The sequence below is a fragment of the Nannospalax galili genome, unplaced genomic scaffold, assembly GCF_000622305.1.
Source record: "Nannospalax galili isolate Female #2095 unplaced genomic scaffold, S.galili_v1.0 scaffold285, whole genome shotgun sequence".
Lineage (NCBI taxonomy): Eukaryota > Metazoa > Chordata > Mammalia > Rodentia > Spalacidae > Nannospalax > Nannospalax galili.
Genome location: NW_008355157.1, coordinates 2975109 through 2997587, shown reverse-complemented (window position 1 = coordinate 2997587; position 22479 = coordinate 2975109). Strand labels below are relative to the sequence as shown.

The 22479-nt window shown below is 38.9% G+C and overlaps 1 protein-coding gene and 1 non-coding gene across 3 annotated transcripts in view; one reads left to right on the top strand and one right to left on the bottom strand.

The window, feature by feature from the left end:
* Window positions 1-22479, bottom strand: part of Eif2s1 (eukaryotic translation initiation factor 2 subunit alpha) — a 23222-nt gene extending 743 nt beyond the window's left edge. Inside the window, exons 1-7 of one of the 2 annotated variants that reach the window (XM_029555585.1) lie at window positions 22326-22479; window positions 18599-18840; window positions 9992-10071; window positions 8531-8682; window positions 4800-4906; window positions 3765-3862; window positions 2682-2825 (exon numbers count right to left, since the gene is read on the bottom strand). In XM_029555585.1, coding sequence (XP_029411445.1) covers window positions 2682-2825; window positions 3765-3862; window positions 4800-4906; window positions 8531-8682; window positions 9992-10071; window positions 18599-18839 — 822 coding nt within the window. In that variant the 5' untranslated portion in view covers window position 18840; window positions 22326-22479. Of the gene's footprint in view, window positions 1-2681; window positions 2826-3764; window positions 3863-4799; window positions 4907-8530; window positions 8683-9991; window positions 10072-18598; window positions 18841-22080; window positions 22292-22325 lie in introns of those variants that run through there. The other variant, XM_008852147.3, reaches the window with a different exon arrangement.
* Window positions 239-342, top strand: LOC115067535. Its single transcript, XR_003846939.1, has one exon. It is a non-coding gene; the product is annotated as a U6 spliceosomal RNA (small nuclear RNA).

The window sequence follows — 22479 nt, the reverse complement described above, 5'->3', positions numbered from 1 at the left end:
GAACTCACTATATAGACCAGGCTGGCCTTGAACTCAGCGATCCGCCTGCCTTTGCTTAAAGATGTGTGCCACCATGCCCGCTAGCACTAATAAATTCTATTAGCAAAAAAATAGAGGTGCAAGCAAAATCTGTATTAAAATAAACAATATTTTCTGCCTTTTATACGCTAAAACTGAAAATACATACGATCATAACTGTTAAGATCACAAATACCATGTTTTTAAAAAACTGAATCTTGTGCTAGCTTCGGCAGCAAATATACTAAACTTGGAACGATACAGAGATTAGCATGGCCCCTGTGCAAGGATGACAAACAGATTCGTGAAGTGTTTCATATTAAAAAAACAAAACTGAATCTTCTGGACTCAAAATAAATTATCATTCTTCTTTAGAGAATGAATCATTAAACAGACATACATGGCAACATATATGGAAATTAGGTTCTATTTGTGCTGAGATGAGGGAAAGATAGATTATTCTTTATTTTTTAATTTATTTTTTGTTATTTTATGTGTATGCATGTATTGCCTGCATGTAGGTAAGTGCATCCATGCCGTGCAGTGCCCGGCAGAGGTCAGAAGAGGCTGTTGGATCCCCTGCTAACAGTTGTTAGTTGCCATATTGGTGCTGGGATTCACGGGTCTTCTGCAAGAACAACTAGTGTTCTTAACCGCTGAGCCATCTCTCCAGCCCCAAGATAGATTATTCTTTATCATCTAAAAAAATATTTTATTCCAGGGACAATAGAGACAGCTCAACTGTTAAGAGCCCTGACTGCTCTTGCAGAGGATCCAGGTTTGACTCCCAGCACCCACATGGCAGCTAACAACCATTCTTAACTCCAGGTCCAGGGGATCCAACACCCTCTTCTAACCTCCTCGGACACTGCATGACATGAATGCACTTACACACACGCAGACAATATACTCACCAACAAAAAATTTTTTAAAAATTATTCCATTTAATTGTGTGTGTGCGTGTGTGCACACGCACACATGCATGCATCATGGCATGCAAGTGGAGGTCAGAGGACAATTTGTAGGAAATAGTTCTTTCCTACCATGTAGGTCCTGGGCATCAAACTCAAGTTGTAAGGGTTGACAGAAGGCACTTTTACTCACTGAGATATCCTGTCAGCTCTACTTACCCTCTTTAGGCTGGTTGTGGTGGCACATACCTTTAATCCCAGCACTGAGGAGGCAGAGGCAGGCAGATCTCTGTAAATTCAAGGCCAGTCAGGACTATACACTGAGATCCTATCTCAAACCAAAATAAAACAAAACAAACATCCTTTTAGGAATCCTCAGAATCAATGATTACTTTTTACTTAGTCATTTTTAAATCCTAAATATATCTGACTTGGGTGGGAGGAGGGGCTTTTTGAGACAAGGTCTTACTCTGGAGCCCAGGCTGGCCTTGAATTCATGGCACACATCCTGTGTCAGCTTTCCAAGCTTCCAAGTACTGAGATAAACAGGTATATGACACTAGAGCCAACTCTCATCTGATTTTCTTTTTTTGTTTGGTTTCTGAGATAGGGTTTTCCTATAGTCCCAGTGGCCTGGAACTCACTATGCAGCCAGGGTTTGCCTCATCTTACAGCGATCCTGCTGCCTGTCTCCCAGGTACTGGGATCAATGGTGTATGCCACCACACCTACTTTCATCCGTTTTAATTACACTTGTGTATTGGGGAGGGGGCATGCATGTTATGATATGCTTATGGAGGTCAGGACAACTTGTGGGAGCTGATTATGTCCTTTTACCACATACATCCTAGGGACTGAACTCAAGTCATTATCTTGCTGGACTTATATCTGATTTTTTTTTTTTTCTGTTGATTATTTGACAGGGTCTCCCTAGTCACAGCCCACTGGAAATCACGATGTAAACCAGGGTGGCCTCAATCTCACAGAAGAAATCCACCCACCTCTGCTCCCTGTGGGTCGGGACTAAAGGTGCATTATCACAAAGCCTGGTGTCCATATCTGATGCTTTAAGTGGCACTTGAGGGTCTAGGGAGATGGCTCAGTGGGTGAAGCACTTTCTGCACAAGCACAAAGAACCTGAGTTAAAATCCCTAGAACCTACATAAAAAGCTGGGCATGGTGGCTTGCTGGTCAGCAGTCTGGCTGAAGAAGTAAGCTCCAGGTTTACTGAAGGACAATGCCTCAAAAAATAAGTTGGAGAATGAGAGAAGAAGATACTCAACACTGACCTCTGGCCTTCAAATATATGCACAGTGCACCCATAAGCACATATGTGTGTTTACTTACACATAGGCACACAGATACACACACGCACAGACAGAGTAACAAGGCAGTGGTTAGGGAGTTCAAGGCCAGCCTCAGCTACCCAGTGAATTGGAGGCACCATGGACTACATTGGATCCTGTCTCAAAAACAAAACAAAAGCATTAAGAAAGTAAGGGGCTGGAGAAATGGCTCAGCAGTTAAGAGAACTGATTGTTCCTGCAGAGGACTGGGGTTCAAGTCCCAGCACCTACATGGTGGCTAACAACCATCTGTAACTTCAGTTCCAGGGGCTCTGACGCCCTCTTCTGTCCTCCTCCGGCACTGCACGACAAGGATGCACCTATCTACATGCAGGCAATACACTCAATACACATAAAATAAAAATAATTTTACAAAAAGAAGTAAAACTGAAGGCAATGATCTCACCTCCATCTGAACGTTGAACACGCCCCTCTTCTCCTCAATCTTTTCTTTGATGACAGCCATAGCCTGATTGAGGACAGAAAGCCCTTCTGTTCTCTCCAGGGTTGTTGTTGTCATCACATACCTTGGAGGAGCTATTAGATTAATCTAAAGGAGGAAAACAGAAATGAAGCTATGATATACCCAGCTAGGATGCTCAAGAACTGCTTCACTAAGCCTTAATGAATCACCTCAACTCGCCTCCCAATTCTGTAGGTCAGAAATTTTGCACTATTTGTTAATGCAATGTCCTAGTTTCTTTTTTCACTGCTGTGCTAACACACTCTAACAAAAGCAATTTAGGGGAGAACAGGGTCATTTTAGCTCATAGTTCAAGGCACGGCCCATCAGGGTAGGGAAGGAAAGGCAGCAGGAGCCCGAAGCAGCTTATCACATTATACCCACAGCCAGAAGAGAGGAATGAACACATGCATGCCTCTGTTCAGTCCCCCTCTCCATTACAGTAGGAATGGTGCAACCTGCATGGGCGGGTCTTCCCATCTCAATTAACAAAATCAAGACACTCCTCCAGACATGGCCAGAGGCCCATTTCCAAGGCAAATTCTAACCTTCTGTTAAGCTGACAATTAATGCCAACCATCACATATAGCAACAGCTAATTGATACAATGATCTAATCTAGTACAAACACATAGTCCACTGCAATACAGAATATGAAATTTTCTGATCGCTGGGCTTTTTATCTGTGGCCAAACTACAAACTATAGTTGTTATCAGAACTATCTCTAAATTGATAAGAAAAAAAAAATTTAAATTCTGAATAATAACCATCCTGTTTATTTTATTGCTAACAAAAAACACAAGTCTTAAAAACTAAAATTTTTAGGTGCAGGGGATCAAACCCTGGCCTCTGAACATGCTAGGCAAGCACTTTACCAGTATACTACTTAACTATAATTTCCTATCCAACATGACTGGGGTGGGGGAGACTAGGAATATAGGTCAGTGGTTCCGGGTTCAATCGCCAGCACACAAACCCACCCACCTAAGGTTCTGTTCTGCAGGATAGGGAAAACTGAGGACTCACCTTGATGGGCATGGTCTCCGTGGAACAATTCAAACCTGCTCTCAGGGCTTCTTTTACAGCATCAATGCCTTCATATCCATAGCAAGCTACTTCAATATCTAAATTATAAAAATTCAAAAGCTGACCAGGAATAGTTAAGAAGTAATTAAGTATTAAAAGCATCAGCTATTTTTACAATTAAGAATAGATTTAAAAATTACAAAAGACAAATTCATCAAACATCTTGATAGCAAGTTGTCTAGACTTATTTAGCAATTGCATACCCTTTGATTCAGCAATTCTTTTTCTTTATTACATTTATTTAGTGTGTGTGGTGCCCAAGTGGTGCACTTGGAGGTCAGGCAGAGGATAACTTTGGGGAGTCACTTCTCTCCTTCCTCCATGTGGGTCCTGGGGACTGAATTCAGGCTGCTAGGCTGGGAGATAAGCACTTTTATTCACTAGTTGGCCTTGACCCAGCAATTCTTTTAGGAGTTTATCTTGAAGAACACTTGTTTAAGTATATATTTTTTTAAATTGTGAAAAAATTGGCAAAATTTAAGTGTTCCTCAAGGAGACTGGTTCATATTAGCATTTAGACATTTTTTATTTGGGGAGGGTACCAGAGATTGAATCCAGGGCCTCATAAACGTTAAGAATGCAGTTTACTACTGAACTACAATTCCAGCCCTCAGACATATATTCTTGTATATTATGTGTACAGGAAAAATGTCTGAAGGAAAATATTTCAAGTGATTAACAAGTGGTCAAATGAGACACTGAAAGATACCCATGTCCTATTGAAATATTTGGAACCATATAGTAAAACAAAATATAAATTCTTTTTGTTAAAGGGCAAAATTAATGTTAGTTGAACTTACCTATTTTCATTTTTGTCAATACATACATTTTATAGTAGCAGTATAATTTCTCAGGCTACAGGTATGAGACCGTGGTAGAACACCTGTCCAGCATGTGCGAAAGCCTGGCTTGATTCCCAGAGCCCAAACCAAAACCAACTAAATAATATTTAAAGTCATTTACGAAGTCATTTACCTGCTCGAATTTTGACAGCTTGTGGGGTCAAACGCCTATTAATATTATTAATTAGTACTTCGCGTTCGTCTTCATTCAAATCTAAACTATCCAAAATAGATGGGTCTCTGAGTAAAAACAAAACCAAAAAATCCCAAATCATGAAAGGTCAAGATTTTATTACTGATAAATGTGAAAAACGAACACATAACCACAGAGAAATACACATAAAATAAAGCAATGGTTTTAGTTTCAGAACTGAAGTTGAAATCTTGCTTTGCACACGATTTTAACTATGTGTTCTTGTCTCCAAATTTCAACTTCCAAACTCATAAAGGATGACACTGTGTTTCACAGGATTGTTGTGGTAAATGAAGCAATGCAAGCGAAGCACTTAGCATCTGCTAAGCAACAAATACTCAACTGATTATCAAAAGAAAAAATATGCAATTTAATACCTTCTAATACAAATGATAGCCTATTATAACCAACTTCCATGTAACTAGCATTCTCTACCTCAAGGAACTTACAATCTAGCTTGGAAAGAACAAAAGTTTGGGCACCAGGACAAGAGGGCATTATTGCCAGTTAGGGAGGTCAGCAAAGGCTTTAAGCAGAAAGCAGCAGTTCATCTGATTCTCCCAAGTGGCGCCAGATCTGTATCAGGGAGCATCTGAATACTGACCTACTAGTGGAATAAATGAAAAATGAAAGAACAGTAGCACTGTAACAAACCCAGCTAGAGCTATTATGAGAAAGCTATGACAGGTGAGGAGTAGTGGGAACAAGCATCGAACTTACTATCTTGGAGTCTGATTAAAGAATGAAAAGGGACAGAACTTGGGTATAGGGAACTTTTCATTTAGCTTATAGAAAGTTAACTAGACAAACTAATAGAAATATACAAAGCCACAAGACGACAAACACCAACAAACATAGCCAGACATTTACAATCAATCAATCAACACAAAAAGTGTAACCTATCAATGATCGGGAACATGCAAAGCAACAGTACCAAAAGGCAAGAAAAAAAAAGGATATATATACCAAATGTTCGTGACGATGAGGGAAAATCAGAAAATCTATCTAAATGTATAGCTCTCTATATTTATACAATCCTATGATTCAACAATTATATTCCTAAGTGTCATCTAGAAACTCAAATGTACATATATTGTCTGTAAAATGGGACAAAAAGGGAAATAATGTTTGGGAATAGAAACAGTTTGCATTTTTTAGATTTTAGAGTATTTGCATACACAGAATGAGGGATCTCAGGGAGGGGGACACAAATATAAACATTATTTGTTTCACATATACCTTATACAGACATCTTGAAGATACTATTTATAAGCAACTTTAACGTGTCACAGGTCGGGCATACATTCTGTGGCATAATGTTGGTACACAAACTTTTGGATTTTGGGAGTGTTTGTACTTTTGGATTAGAGATGCTTCACATGTGTACAGTAAAACCATTACATTGGTCATGGTGGCGCATGCCTCTAATCCCAGCATTTGGGAGGCAGGGGCAGGTGGACTTTTGTGTCCAGCCTGGTCTACATATTGAGTTCCAGGCCAGCTGGGACTACAGGGAGGCGCTGTCTCAAAAACAAAGAAACAAACAAAACCAAACAAAAATATCATTAAAATATAATGACAATGATGTACACTAATAAATTCAGGACAGTGGTTAGTACTGACGACTAAGACTGGGTCTGGAGAGGCAAAACACTGATTCTAATTATTTCAGAAACTCAATTTCTTAAAGGAAAAAATATGAAGCACACATAGCAAATAATCAGTACGGATTAGACTAAGCGAACAACCACTACATGAGTGATACGCAAAAGAAAAGTGTTGAAGGGAAGGGAATAAAACGCGCTACAGCTTAATAATATTGAAAGATGCCAGACGCAAGCTGAAGAGGTAAACCTGTAAGCCAAGTTAAAATACACACTGACCAGGCTAGGGTTGTGGCTCAGTGGCATGCTTATACCCTAGGTTCTATACTCCATGTCAAAACAACAAAGTACTGACTAAGGAGTGCTGAAGAGAAGGCTAAAGATGAATAAAATAGTGTTTAAAAGTGAACAGTACAAACTCTGGATGGAGATAGAATGCTAGGATCTGAATACTGGCTCCACAAACTACTACATGTGTGATTCTGAATAAATTAACCTCTGCCTGAATTTCTTCAATTATGAGATAGGGATAATAAACTGGGTGTGGTAGTACACACCTTTAATCCCTTAATTGGGATGCAGAGGCAGGTGGATCTCTGAGATCAAGGCTGGCTTGGTCTCCATACCAAGTTCTAGGCCGGCTAGGGCTACAGGGAGACCTGGTCAAAAAAAAAAAAAAGATAGGGATAATACACATACATCATAGGATCATAGGTTGTTAGAATTACAGAATTGTGAGCTATTACTCCTATCTCTTCTACAACATCACACACAGTCACACCAGGGTCAACTGTAAAGGATTTGGTTTGCTAGGGAGTCTAACACAACTAGTTTAGCGACTACATTCTAAAGGCTGAGGAGACCAGCACTTCTTTGCAGCATAGGGCTGGAAATCAACCTCTCAGGACAGTGGTGAGGCTGCTTGTGCAGCATTAACATTTACAAGGGAGGGTAAAGATGTAGACACAAGCACGGAGAACTAAATGGTTACTAAGAGAGGATATACACTTGCTATCAGACAAAGTCAAGGGAAAGTTGAGAAGTTGTTTTGGGGTATAGTCCAAGGACAGGAGCAGGTGATGGAGAGAGCTCCCTGAGCAGCAGGTGGGCACAGGAAGTAAGATGAGTTTACAAACTGTAAGGTTATGAACTATAGGAGCACAGGAGGAAACGACAGCAGGAAAGACAAGTATGTTCAGACAGCCTGGAAGGAAGCAGGAGTTCCTGTGCAACAGCTTCTATTTTCTTTGTAAATTCGATAGATAGTGAGTCTATCAATCAACCAAAGATGAGGGAAGAGGGTAGAGAGGGTTTCTGAGGAAGAACATGGAGGAACACTAAAATATACTATAAAAATAAGAGGGCAAATGGAACAAGAACATAGATGTGGGGCAGCAATGAAGACAGCTGAGGCTGGAGACCCTGAATAGGCAGCAGTACCAACCTGAAAGGCTGATTTTTTCCCCCAATAGTCTACAAGAGCAGAGAAGGCAGAGCCATCAAGGGCAGGATGTAACAGAAAGAAAACCAGGGCAAAAGCTTGTAAGACATTTGTTGAAATGATGGTTCATGGTGTTTCTATGTTCCATAATAAAGCCAGGAAAGGGTGTAAAGACAGAGAAAAAACAGGTTTGGAACCACAGCCTAAATACACCAGAATTTAAGAGGCCACACAGAAGGCAAGCTAATGTGGCATGGGTTGAAGGTCTAGGCAGTTAAAGTAATAAGCAAGAAGCTGCATGGTTTTAACTGAGACATCCATACTGGCATCATCATCTAGGACATCACTGACATATCATCTGCCAATAATGAAACTAGGAAATGAAAAAGGTACAAGGAAATAGGGTGGAAGTAAGTAATGAAGCCATGTAAATATGGCACATAAAAACTACATACACTTATTTGACTGACTAGGACTAGGCCATATCACAGGCGTTTTATAAAGAAATATTTTTAACCTAAATTTGGCAAGACTCATATGCATATTGTGTGAATGAATGTTAGACTATCAACCTGTGTGTTAGACTCAGCAGGTGAGATATGAAGGCAGAATCAAGGTTTTCTTACGAGACAGCATGCTTAAATGCATCATAGGCACCATATCCGGGTCTTTTGTACTTGTCATCAAAGACCCAGGCGGTCCTCTGGAAGAGGCTTTCCAGCTGCTCATCCTTGGTATATTCTAATACCTCAGCAACATGGCGAAGAATGCTATACACCTAGAAACAAAATGAAGAACTCAACAATTCAGAAGAGATCCATAAACAAAGGATAACTTCACATTTTAGCAGTGTAATTTCACATCAGTAATTCTATAACAATAAAAACTCTGACTACAAGTTCTTTCTCCATAAAGAAATACACCCTCCTAACAACGTAAGTGGGTATAACAAGCAGACATACAGCACAACTTAAGGTATTCAGACAAATTTTTAACATCCCTGAATTTACTTCATTTGCCAACAAGATGACAGTATCTTTACCAGTAAGCTCTAACACGGATCAAACACACAAGCAAAAACACATTATAAACGGGAAAACTGTTATAAGAACACAGAACCAACTGAGATTTTAACACTTCTTTTGCTCTGTTATCATTTAACAATTATCCTTTAATTTTATCTACCTGACAATTTCTTTCGAACTCCCTAAAAATAACATAAAATTTGGAGCCAAGGAAAAGTATCTTAAATTTATTTTTTGGACCAGTATGATGGCTCAGTGGGTAAATACACTTGCTGCCAAGCTGGATGATCCAAATTTGATCCCCAGAACTCACAAGGAGAGAAACAACCCCCACAAAGTTGTCCTGTAACATTCAGATGTGCATCATGGTACCTGTGTGCACCTGTACACACACACACACACACACACACACACACACACATACACAAAATAATTGGGTAAGAAATGGTCCTAAACTGGTTGTTTCATCTTATTATTCTGGGAACATACTCTTTATTTTGTTGCTGTTTGGGGACATAGGGTCTTGCTATATTTCTATTGTCCAGGTTGGCCTGCAACTTCTGGGCTCAAGCAATTCTCATGACTCAGCTTCCCATGTAGCTGGGACTACAGGTACATTATCACTGTGCCAGGCAAATACTCATTTAATATTATCTTAGGGAGACCAGAACATACTTAACGCATTTTTCTTTTGTAGTGTGGAGGACCAAGCCTAGGACTTTCTCCATGCTAGGCAAATGCTTTATCTTTTTAAAAAATATTTATTATTTTTATTTTTTGTGTATGTGTATATTGCCTGCATGTAGGTAAGTGCACCTGTGTCGTGCAATGCCCACGGAGGACAGAAGAGGCTGTTGGATCCCCTGGAACTGTTATGGACATTATGGATGGCTGTTAGCCACATTGTGGGTGCTGGGAATCGAAGCTGGGTCCCCAGCAAGAGCATCCAGTACTCATAACCACTGAGTTATTTCTCCAGTCCAACACATACAAATAGTAGATTAATTTGTCTTAAAAGAAAACAAACAAACAAAAAAAACAAACCCCAAACCCCCAACTTACAGTTTTGGATTTTGTGAATTTGTCTTCACATTTGATTGCTTCCTCTGGAGAAACTCTTCTTTTTGATAAATCAATATACCCTGTATAAGAATATTTTAAAAGAAATTTTGTCTATTTAGGTGAAAGGATATAATTATAAACAATTTTTTTTTTTTACTGCTAAGATGGGATTTGGATACACTTTCAGAAATTCATTTTTATTATCAGATAATTATTACATTGTTTTCTTAAAGGAAATTAATTTTCAATTATTTCAATGAAAGCTACTTAAATGCCTTTCCCTAAACTTCTGCAGAGTGAGAATTCATTGTGATTTGATTAAGAGGTTATCTTCAAACTAGGTGTAGTGTCAGATGACTATAATCTCACCAGCACTCAGAAGTGCAGGTAGGAAGATGGGAAGTTCAAGATTAGACTCCTGTTTTTGAGACCGTGTCTCAAAAAAAATAAACCAAAATCAAATCCAACCCCCGCCCCCCCAAAAAAACATGAAAGGAGAGGCTATCTTCAATAGAGATAACACATTAAAATGCCACCTGAGTGACCATGATACTCAAATGACAGGTGCTGAAGCATCTCACTGGACAATCTTGCATGGTAGATTCTCTTTCTCAGACACCATAGCCTTTTAATTTGAAGAAACCAAGGCTCAAGAGAAGTTAAAGACCTTATCAAATACCCAGAACCTAGCAGAGGCCCATATCCTATACCTGGTTAGGACCCAAAAAAGGCACAAAGCTAATTAACAGTGACGAGGTATCTTCGCACTATTCTCTATAAATCCACTGCCTTTCCCTAAATGTCTATCAGATTAAGGAAATTCCCTCTATTTCTTTTTTTTTCAAATCTTTTTTTTTGCATTTGTTAAAATGAAAATAACTTTCTCCTTATATTGTTAATATACAGTCTTTATTTCAGATTAGGATTTCTTTCATGGAAAAAAAAAAAATCACAAGCCAGGCGTGGTAGAGCACACCTTTGATCTCAGCACTTGGGAGGCAGAGGCAGGCAGATCTCTGTTAGTTCAAGGCCAGCTTGGTCTACATAGAGTTTCCAGCCAGCAGGGGCTACAGGGAGACCATATCTCAAAAAAAACCACAAAAAAACAAAAAAACAAAAAAAGACACTATAAAATCAGTACGAGCCTCATTATGAATGCATTTTTAAAAATTTATTACTTTTATTTTATGTGTATGCGTGTATTGCGTGCATGTAGGTAAATGTACCCGTGTCGCGCAATGCCCACAGAGGACAGAAGAGGCTGTCAGATCCCCTGGAACTGGAGTTACAGTTGTTAGCTGCCAGGTGGGTGCTGGGATTCGAACCCAGGTCTTCCGCAAGAACAGTTAAGTGTTCTTAACCCCTGAGCCAACTCTCCAGCCCATGAATACATTTTTTTCATGCCACTTGTGTATATACTTACAAACACGATGGTGGGTTATATATAGCAGGTATATGCTAATTTTAATTGCCAATCTGTTTCTCAAAGTGCTGTAACTTTTTGAAGTTCCATGAGTAATTCATGCTTATTACGGTTTTAGTTATTTAAATTTATTTATTTATTTTTTGGTCTTTTTGTGACGGGGTCTCCCTGTAGCCCCAGCTGTCCTGGAATTTATTTTTATTGTATGTGTATGAGTGTTTGCTTACATGCATGTAATGCTAAAAGAGGCCAGAAGAGGGTGGGTGCTGGGAACCAAACTGGGTCCTTTGCCAGAGCAGCCAGCACTCTTAACTACTGAGCTATCTCTCCAGCTCCAAGGTTTTTTCCTTCCTTCCTTCTCCCCTCCCCCTTCTTCTTAAAAAAAAATAAATAAATAAATCAAACATCTTGCTATTTTACCCTGGCTGGCATTAAACTCCAGGGCTCAGGAGATTCTGCCTCTGCTTTTCTACTGGCTGGGATTATAGGGGTAAACCACTGCGTGCCCCACACATATATGTAGTGCCCAGGGTCACTAAATTATTAATCTGCATTTTCCTTACGACTAATGATGTTCAGCATCTTTTTTTTTAAAGACTGACTTTATTTTTAATTATGTGTATGTGTCTATGCATGAGAGTGGAGGTGCCTGACGTGGGTTGTGGGAACTGAACTCTGGACCTCTAAAGAGCTGTATGTGCTCTTAACCACGGAGCTATCTCTCTAGACCAAAAGCATCTTTTCTACATGCCTATTTGCTGTCTATTTTTTCCCTATGGTTTTGTCTAGTCAAAAATGAGTCATTTACAGGCATTTTAAGTTGTTGCACATTTAAAAGATATTCCTTTTGTCTTTTTATTCTCTTAACAGTTATTTCCCAAAGAATCTTAGGCTTTAATACTGATGAAGTTCGAATCAATTTTTCTTTTCACAGGCTTTTTAAAGTGTTTTATCTAAGACACTGTAGTCAAAGAAAAAGGTCACAAAGATTTACTTTTATTTTCTTCTAAAAGTATTATAGTTTCAAATTTCACATGTAGGTCTATGACTCAAGTTGATATTAATTTTTAAGGTCTTTTCTAACATGAATGATTACAAATATAAATACAAATATAAAGCTTTAATACATGGATTGTTTGGAAGTGCTTAATAGCTAATTTTGTTTCCTCCCCACAAGATACTAATTTCAAATTTCGTTTCAATGATCAGCGAACATACTCTGTAGGATTTCAATCCTCTTAAACTTATTTAGAGCTATATTATGGCCCAAATTATGTCTATTTTAGTGAGCATGACACACATTTGAAAAGAATGTATATTCCATTTTTTTCCTGGTGCAATGTTAGGTCAAAGTTTTTTTTTTTTAATTCTTTTTTGGGGGCACGGTTCTTAAATGAACTATTCAAAGCTTATCCAAATCTCCAACTATGATTATAAATTCAACTTTTAATTTTTCTGTTTTCACTTTACATATTACTGATCTTTACTGTATACATATAAATTCATGGCTATTGTGTCCTAATCAGTACAAAATGTCCCTGCTTACTTAGTCCATCTTATCTGATATTAACAGATATTCCACTGTCCTTATGATATTGTTAGTTTATCTTTTTCCATTCACTCATTTTCAATCAAGTATGTCTCCTACAGGCAGCATTACTTGTTAGCTCTTGGTACTGGTTTTTATTTACAGAGATCCACCTGCCTCTACCTCCAAGTGCTGGGATTTAAAGGTGTGCATCACCATGCCTAGCATTGAATCTTGTTTTTTAAAGCTAATTCTAAGAATCTCTGCTTTTTAATTGGAATATCTGTTTGATTCACATCTAGTATAATTATCAATATAACTGGATTCAGATCTACACTTCATTTTCTATTTCCCCAACTTGATTTAGTTACTTTTCTCTTCTTCTTTTAGGTAAACAATTTTTTTAGAACATTATCACCAGATTTTTGATTAGTCTTATTTGTGATTGTTCTAGGAATTACAATGTGTATCTTTTTTCTGTTTATAGTATCATCCTACTATATATACAATTAAAAAAAATTATCTTTGGGAATATGTTTGAAGACTTACTGCTACATTTGAAACTGCAGACAGTACCAATCACTATGGATCACATAATGACATTTTGGTCAATGACAGACTACATATATGAAGGTAGTCTCATAAGTAGTAGCCTATATCATGCAACATGTGTATTTGGTTTAAGAACTCTATGATGTTTGCATAACAATGAAACTGCCTAAAACATTCTTTGGAATGTATTCCTACTTAGGTTCTTGTTGTTTGTTTTGAGACAGTTTTGGTGGTAGTTCAGCTGCCATTATGCTCAAGATCCTCTTGCCTCAGGCTTCTGAGTGCTGGGACTATAAGTGATCTGATTACAGGTATGCGTCACAATAGTTGTGTTTGCTATTTAGACAGGATTTCATTATGCAGCCCAGACTGGCCTTAAACTTGTGTTCCTTTTCCATCAGCTTCCTTAGTAGCCCACGCTGATCATCTCAGTTACAAAGACAGGAGGATTATGAATTTGAGGCCAGCCTAGGCTACATAGTTCATTTGAGTCAGCCTGGGATAATACAGTAAGACTGTCTTGCTCTCTTACCCCTACCCTCAAAGTAAAATAAAGTCATCACACTGGTTTTTGGCCACCTGTCTCAAACCGGTGCTTCCCCTGATGGCCTTGCATGTTATGACACGCCCTCCTTTGGGAAACTGTGATAAAAATCTCCTTCAATGGTACCGGTTTCCCTATGCTACCTATCACTCAGTGACCTTCATGAATTTAAATCTTGTCTCTAACCTGAAGAATATCACCATTTCTTTAATGCCGGGTCTATTTGGCAGAAAAACTCTTACCTTCTATTTACATGAAAATGTCTTCGCTTTCACTTCTGGTTTGGTTTGGCCTTTGGACACACAATTCTAATTTGTTATTTTTGTACTTTCAATGGCCTGGCCTCTAATACTTTTAGAGTATCACAGAACTTTCTATCTCCACTCCCCTATATAGAATGTACTGTTTTTCTCTAGCTACTTTCAAAATTTTTGTTTATTCCCTCCCCCAATGGTTTGAGGTGCAATTTTATTATCATTTATGCTACAAAAAGGTTGTGAGCCTTCTCCAGTTTGTAAATTTATGGTTTGGATTCAATGAATATAGGAAACTTTTGTTTTTACATTTTTCTTTTGGTCTTTTTGAGACAGGATCTCCCTGTAGCCCCAGTGGCCAGGAACTCACAAAGATCCTCCTGCCTCTGCCTTCCGAGTGCATGCGGCCAGCTTTAATCAGGGTTCCAGTGTAACCGAGGCAGGCTTTCAATTTGTGATCATCCTGCCTCAGCTCTCTAAATGCTGGGATTACGGGCGTGGGTGGTCATGACGTCTCTAATTGTTTTGTTTTCTCCCCCAAACATATTGATTGCCCTTTCCTCTTCTGTTGGAATAGTTTTTGACACTGGATGTTCTGTCTGTATTCTTTTTCTCACAATCTTTTCTGTCCTTGATTGGCTAGTTTTCAGAAAGCTATCTCCAAAATTCACTAACTTTTCTGTCAAATTCAGTCTACTCAAGTGAACTCTTCATTTCTAGGATTTCAATTAGCTTTAGGAGTTTCTAATTGTTCTTCTAAAGTGTCCTTTTGGTCATTCTTTAGAAGAATATTTTCTTAATGTGTGTGAACAGTACAACATTTGCTTATCCCCCCAATTCAAACATGTGGATTATTTCTAGGTCAGTCCTAAGTAACTACCCCTTTTGTATATAGGTCACTTTTTTTTTTTCTGTATGTCTAACAATTTTGAATACATCTTTGACATGACTGATATTTGGCATAGACTGGAAGAATTCCTATGTATTCAAGAATACTCATTTTTTTTTTTTAAGCAGGCAATTAACTCTGAACACAAAAATGACTCCGTAGGTGAGAAGCAAATCTTCAGTTTTTAACCCTTTTGGCGCTTGAAAGCTACCTGCCTGTCAGTAGTCTGGGGGTCAGACAGGCAAATTTACAGACATATGAGCTTTCCTTCTGTGGATTTCTCCTTTCTCAAATTCTTATCACTATTACCCTTTTCCATTTGCTGTGATTGTCCAGAACTTGTGTTTCTGGTTAAGCCAATTATACTGCAGTTTTTCTAGTAAAACCTTAGGTGTCCTGCTTGAAGCTGTCACTCTGGGCAAAAAGATGTAATACAGAAAAGGGACCCAGTGCAGCTCCGTTCTTCCAAGTGTTGAATTTCAGTTTGGCTTGCTTTTGATTTCTTCTCATTGTCTTTAGGTAGTGATTTTTTTTTTAAACGTGTCCAGGGCTACAGCTGTTATAGTCAGAGTTGTCTAATAAGATCTAATCTTCTCATATGAAAAGTAAATTCCCTTTACAGACTCTTTGCTTTTTTTTTTTCTTACCTTTCAGTTCCCTTCATATTAGAATATTTAGATCTCATTCTGCACAAAAATGTTCATTTATTTAACCAATATCCATTCTGCTTTTTTTTTTTTTTTTTTTTTTTTTTTTTTTGATCTGAGACAGGGTCTCCCGGTAGTCCCACCTGGCCTAGACTTAATCTCACAAAGATCTGCCTGCCTCTGCCTCCCAAGTGCTGGGATCAAAGGTGTCACCAAGCCTGGCCAATTGCTTTTTTTTTCTTGTCTTTTTGAGGCAGGGTCTCCTTGTATCCCCAGCTGGCCTGGAACTCACTATGTAGACCCAGCTGGCCTCGAACTCACTAAGATCCGCCTGCCTCTGCCTCCCAAGTGCTGGGATTAAAGGTGTGCGCCACCATACCAGGCCTGCTTCTTGTTTTTAATTAACATAGTACAAATAGATGCTGCTATAGAAATAATTTTACATTTATTGTTAATTCTGAGTATACCCAGGTTGACTGTATCTGAAAATAAATTTGATTCCTTCTTTTGACATTTGGTTGTCAGCCTTAGTCTTTAATGGCTGTGCCATCTCTCCAAGCCCTTGATTTTTTTTCTTTTACATATACTTCATACAATAAAAAATTACAAGGCAAGGCACTATTCTGGGGCCTACAGGGGCAGTAATGTGAAGATTTACATTTAGTTTAAGGCACAATCACATCTTAGTCCTATCAAAATACTTATTAGTCAATGGGCTAAAAGGTCATCACCACCTGAAGGATAAGATAAAGACAGCTTCTAAGTATATCATAGAAAGTCATAATGACAAAAAAAATTTAAATATCAGTATACATGAAACTGAACACTTGTGGAGTGAAAATGTGCCAGCAAACTCAATGATGGGGGCTGAAGAGATGGTTTAGTGGTTAAGGGTACTGGTTGCTCTTGCAGGAGAACTACGTTCAGTTCCCAGCAACCACATAACAGCTCAACGGTCTGTAACTCCAGTTCCAGGAGATCAATGCCCTGTTTTGGCCTCTGCAGACAATGCACTTATATACATGGAGGCAAAATACTCATATACTTAAAATGAGAAAAAAAAGCTGGGTGCGGTGGCATATACCTTTAATCCCAGCACTTCGGAGGTAGAAGCAGGCAGATCTCTTTGAGTCTGAGGTCAGCCTGATCTACACAGAGAGTTCCAGGCCAGCCAGGGCTACAGAGAGGGACCCTGTCCCCAAAACACAAACAAACGGACAAAATCAATGGTGGGGGAGTTCAGGAAGATAAGTTCAATTAAAATCACAGATAGGCAGCTGTTTAAGCTTGACAATAATCAGTTACCTAATGAATTTTAGTGAGCTTGCCAAAGCCCAAACCTACTTAAAGTACTGCATTTATGTTTAGGAAAAAAAAAAAAAAAAAAAATGTGTTCACAATGATTGACACAAAATCCAGAAAAAAGGTACACAATGATTTAGAGTTAAAAAAAGAATATTCATTCAGCACTGTTTGAAAGATTCTGCAGGATCTGGGAGAGACAACCACTCTAATTATCAGAGAGAGATTGGATTTTGGTGTGTATATACACACAGCATATTTCTTTTTCAAAGCTTACATAAAACATTACTAAAATCTGTTTATTTTTGTCTTACTTCCATGAGTGAGCTACTATTCTGGTTTACTTTACTGTTTTCTGAGTTTGATTAATATTGAGCTAATTACCAAGAAATTCAAGTTATTTGGCCACAAAAATTAACTTTGGATTGTACTAACTAAACTAATGTAAAAGGTTTCTGCTTAGAAAGCTAATTAGCACCCTTAAATTTCAGACATATTTAGGGGCTGGAGTGATGGCTCAGCGGTTAAAACACTGGTTGTTCTTGCAGAAGACCCGGGTTCGAATCCCAGCACCCACATGGCAGCTAACAACTGTCCGAAACTCCAGTTCCAGGGGATCCAACAGCCTCTTCTGTTCTCTGTGGGCACACAGGTGCACTTACCTACACACAGGCAATACACGTATACACATAGAAATAATAAAATATTAAAAAAAAATTTTAGACATATTTATGTGGTTATGTGTGTGTGGAGGTGCATGTGCACATGGATGCTTGGGCATGTAAAATAGGTGAATCTTGGGTGTAGTTTCTTAGGAGCTGTTCTTAGTTTTATGAGACAGGGTCTCTCATTGGCCAAGAACTTGCTGAATAAGCTAGCAATCCCCAGGGATCATCAACCTGTTTCTACCTCTCCACAGAGCTGGTATTATAAGCCTGGCTTTTTCATGTGGGTTCTGGGGATGAACTCAGCTATTCATGCTTCCAGAGTAAGCACTTAACTGCTGAGCTAGCTCCCCAGCATTCAACATCTTTAACAATTTCATATATAAAAAAATTTAAGTATAGAAATTTATTTTAACTACAGCAATCTTTAAAATGTACTTTGTAATGCCTAAAGAAGCCAGAAGAAAGCACTGGATCCTTAAGAACTGAAGTTAGGATGGTTGTTAGCTGCTATGTGGGTGCTGGGAACCAAACCTCAGTCTTATACAAGAGCAGTTAGTACTTTTTAACTGCTAAGCCATCCCTCCAGCCCTAAAATATGTACTTAAAAAAAAAAAAAACATTTTAAACTTGAAATTTTTTTTTGGGGGGGGGTCTTTTTGAGACAGGGTCTCCCGGTAGCCCCAGCTGCCCTGGAACTCACAGAGATCCACCTGCCTCTGCCTCCCAAATGCTGGGACTACAGGGATGCACCGCCACGCCCGGCTTATAATTTATATTTTAAAGATATTTTTCTCACTTACCTTTTTCTTTGTCCACTCTAATGACAACTACACATTCATTCCTGCCAATTCGGATGAGTTTGTTTATAGAACGGATACGTCTTCTGGATAATTCACTAAGAAGAATCATGCCTTCAATGTTGTTGTATTCCAACAAGCTGACATAAGCCCCCATTTCAGCAATGGACCTTACATTCACCATCACCACATCTTCTACCTCAGGAAATTTGTGTTGATAAAATCTACAACTTAGACCCGGCATTCTGCAATTTAAACAAAATAATCAAATGTCTAGTTAAGGGAAAATAAATGTCAATTTGTAGGCCTCAACACTGAAAGAACATAAATAACAAAGAAAAAGACAATCACTAGTCTTCTTATTCTTTAAACTTATTATATGCTGGGATAGCTATCCAGGAACCAAACTTTAGTTTTTATTGCTCCACATTTTTGGTAAGGCTTAGGTGATTACTTTTAGAGCAATCATAAAATATAATGACCATCTATAAAAATACTGTGGGAACTAAGGATTAAAGGAATACCTCAAGAGTAAAATACTATTTTAATATTACCACTTTAAGTAAGATGTCATGGTGCACACCTGTAATCCCAACACTCTGGAAGTTGAGCCAGGAGGATCACAAATCCAAGGACAGCCTAGGCTACAGAGCAAGAAGCTACCACAGAACAAAGCAAAGCAAAAACAAACAGAAAATTAGCATCCTCTCAACATTTTAAGGAAAATATAAGGAGGCATCAGTAGCATAACAGAATTATACCATTACCTATCAGCAAACCTAAGCAAATTTTTCTATAAGCAGGTTGGTCTATAAAGAGAGAACTCTGACTACCTAAACTTTAACCAATACACCAAATGTTCTACCCATACAATTACTCATTTATTTACCTATTTATTGTGTTGGAGACTGAACTGCATTCCTAGGTACATGCAAGGCAAATGTTTTCTTTTGATCCCCAGGTTATCATTATAGTCAAAATTATAGCACCAAACATCAAAGAAAATCTAAAAATATATTCAAAATAATGAAACGAAACTTACATCCTTTGAAAACATGTGATTTTAATTCATAACTTATTTATTATTCCCCAGTAATTTGACGAGTGAGGATGTGGCATATGCTAAGGGTACCCCTCCTTCAAGATGGACTACAGCCCTTCTATTTTTATGTTCTTGAACAGGTATGCCTAATCTTGATAATAGCTTTATAAATCTACAGATGGTTTCTCTTAATCTCTATACATTAAAGAATTTTTAATTTATTGCCTTTCATCCACCCAACCAATCCAGCACCATCTTTTTTGTGAACCCATGAGCTAGATAAATCATATCAGACAACAGTATAGGAAACTCTCAAACTAACTGTGGCTCATGACTTTTATGTCTTCCTATCAATTTTAACCTATTTACTGTTATCAGAGCTCAGAAGATAGCTAGTGAGTAGCACCTAAAGTCCAAGGAAAATTTGTCAACACATCCAGCATATGGAACAGCAATGTTCTGCCACAGTACGGTTTGAGAACTAGTACCTTAGCTGAGTGTGGGAGCACAATCCTTTCATCCCAGCAGAGGCAGGCAAATCTCTGAGAGTATTACCTGGAGTCACAGATAACTACCACTGGGAAGATGTGGGATTTAAATGTCTTTCTATTATTTAGAAGAACTGAAGTTGGCTTATCTAGCTCCTGGAGATAACTCTCTTTACTTCTCCCCATTTTTTAGATTAAGAGACAGGTGCAGGTTGAGGAAGTTGCTCCTTTGTATACTAATTATGAAATAAAAGTCATGACCTGGATATACAGAATTTAGATCCATAGTTTGTGCTCTTATAAATGAAAATATATTATTAATAAATGTTATAATTAGTAACATCTTACACAAATGAAAAGCAACACTAATATACATATTCAGTATTGGAAGCCTGTACCACAAATTAGTCCAAACTATTTGGACAAAACTGACAGTACTGTTTGACAATCTGCAATATATGTGGGAGAAACTGAGCTCTCTTACAGCTCAACAAAATGGGGATTTAGTAAACAAAGAAAGGTAGACACTCAACTAGAATTATCCATTAGGAACTAGCTGTTTCATTTTCAAGCAGGACTTTTTTTTGAGGGTAGGGTACAACTGTTTTCAAATCTGTATAACAGAGAACTTGAGAGATTAAAAAAACCTTTCAAACTAAGCATCAAAATAAATGTTATGGACATGTGTGGAAGAGTTTTAAGAGATTTCGAGGGCATTAATCGTATTTACTCACCAAGTTTCCCCACACGGTAAAGGCAAAAGGTAAAAGGGAGATAGGACTACTACTTTAGAAGGCACAAATCTGTTTGCACCCTATGAATAATGGAATACTGCTGATGGTATGGTACTCATAGTAAAGATAGAAAGTAGCCGGAAACCGCAAAGGAATCCTTACAAACAACTTACATATGGACGACAGATAGTGACATTATCACTTTATGAAATGCTAGTAGCTTTAGCAATTAAAAGAGAAAAAAAAACCCCTCTTTATTAAACTGTCAAGGAAACAGAAATCACATCAAGTGTGGGAAAAGACACTCCAATTCTATAGAACTCCGAAACTTGAAAAACACAGTTCAGAGTTTCTTCCTTGAGTAACACTCAATGGGGGAGAAAACTCAAGACTTCTCTTATACATCCTTTCTCCAAGAAACACTTTTTTTAAATGAAAACTGAAACAGCCCAAATTTGGGGGATAATTAAAGGGACCCAAGAGTCTGAACACACATTTAACTCTAGTCTAAAGTGTTCCTTAACCTAAAGCTCTCGGCGATGGATAATTACAAGATCCCAGTTTTGTTCCCACAGCTGCCGAAATAGGGCAAACTGATACTAACAGTAATAAACTCTTCAGTAGTTAATACTTAAGTTTCAATCCAACGGATGATCCATTCTACAGAAATGTACAACTGGAGCGAAAAGGTAACAGGCTTCCACTTTAATTACCATTACAAACTATCTCGGACCCAGCTCTTTTAAATATGGTGGTCTGCCCTACTGGTTCTTATAAGAGTTCAGTCTGGTTTCCACTGAGAGTCAGAGGAAAGTTTTGGTAGTATCGCTGGGGCGAAAGAGGAAACTAATTCCCAGGCTCGGGGAAAGCGAAGCACTTAGGGTCTCGGGGCAGGGATCGGGTGTCACAGAGTGTTCTCCCGAGGCCTCCCCACAGGGTATCTTTTCTTTAAGCATGTTGGGGAGGCTGGAACACCCACTCTCCCCACTTTCCTTCCCGGGGTTCTTCCGCTGGTACAACCTTGTTTCTCACATACAGAAAGAAGCACCCAGCGGGAGAGAAGGCCCAGGGCAGCCCCGCTGGGCGGTGTCGGTGTCCAGACACTTCCCGCGCAGGGACTGGGAAGGGAGGGGGGTTAACTCGGGCCTGACCTCCCTTCCACGCCAGACACCGGACACACTAAAGTGAGTTCTTGAGGAAACAGCGCTGCGGGTTGGTCACCTGAGGGCTAGGTGTGAATCCCGCACTAGGGTCCCACGCCGTGCTCCTTAATGGCAGCGATCAGACTAGGTACACCGCACCGGACGCCGAACCTCAGCGTGCGCTTCGCTCAGCCCCACCGCGCATGCGGAGCCGCCTCTCACTGCGCAGGCGCCGAAAGGAAAGGGCCTTCCTCATCACCAACCATAGAGTCTGTGTCGTCCCAAACTGGGAAGACCTGAAAAGTGCGTCTTCTCGCTACTTACAGCTCTTGCTAAGGAAACCCCAAGGCTCAGGGAAGAAATAAGATTCGGATTTCTTGTTCCAGAAGCGTGAATCCTTTGTCAAGGTTTAGTCAACCAAGAGGTGGCGCTATGACTAAAGGCGGAAAGCAGAGGAAGCCTAGGGGCGTGATTCTCC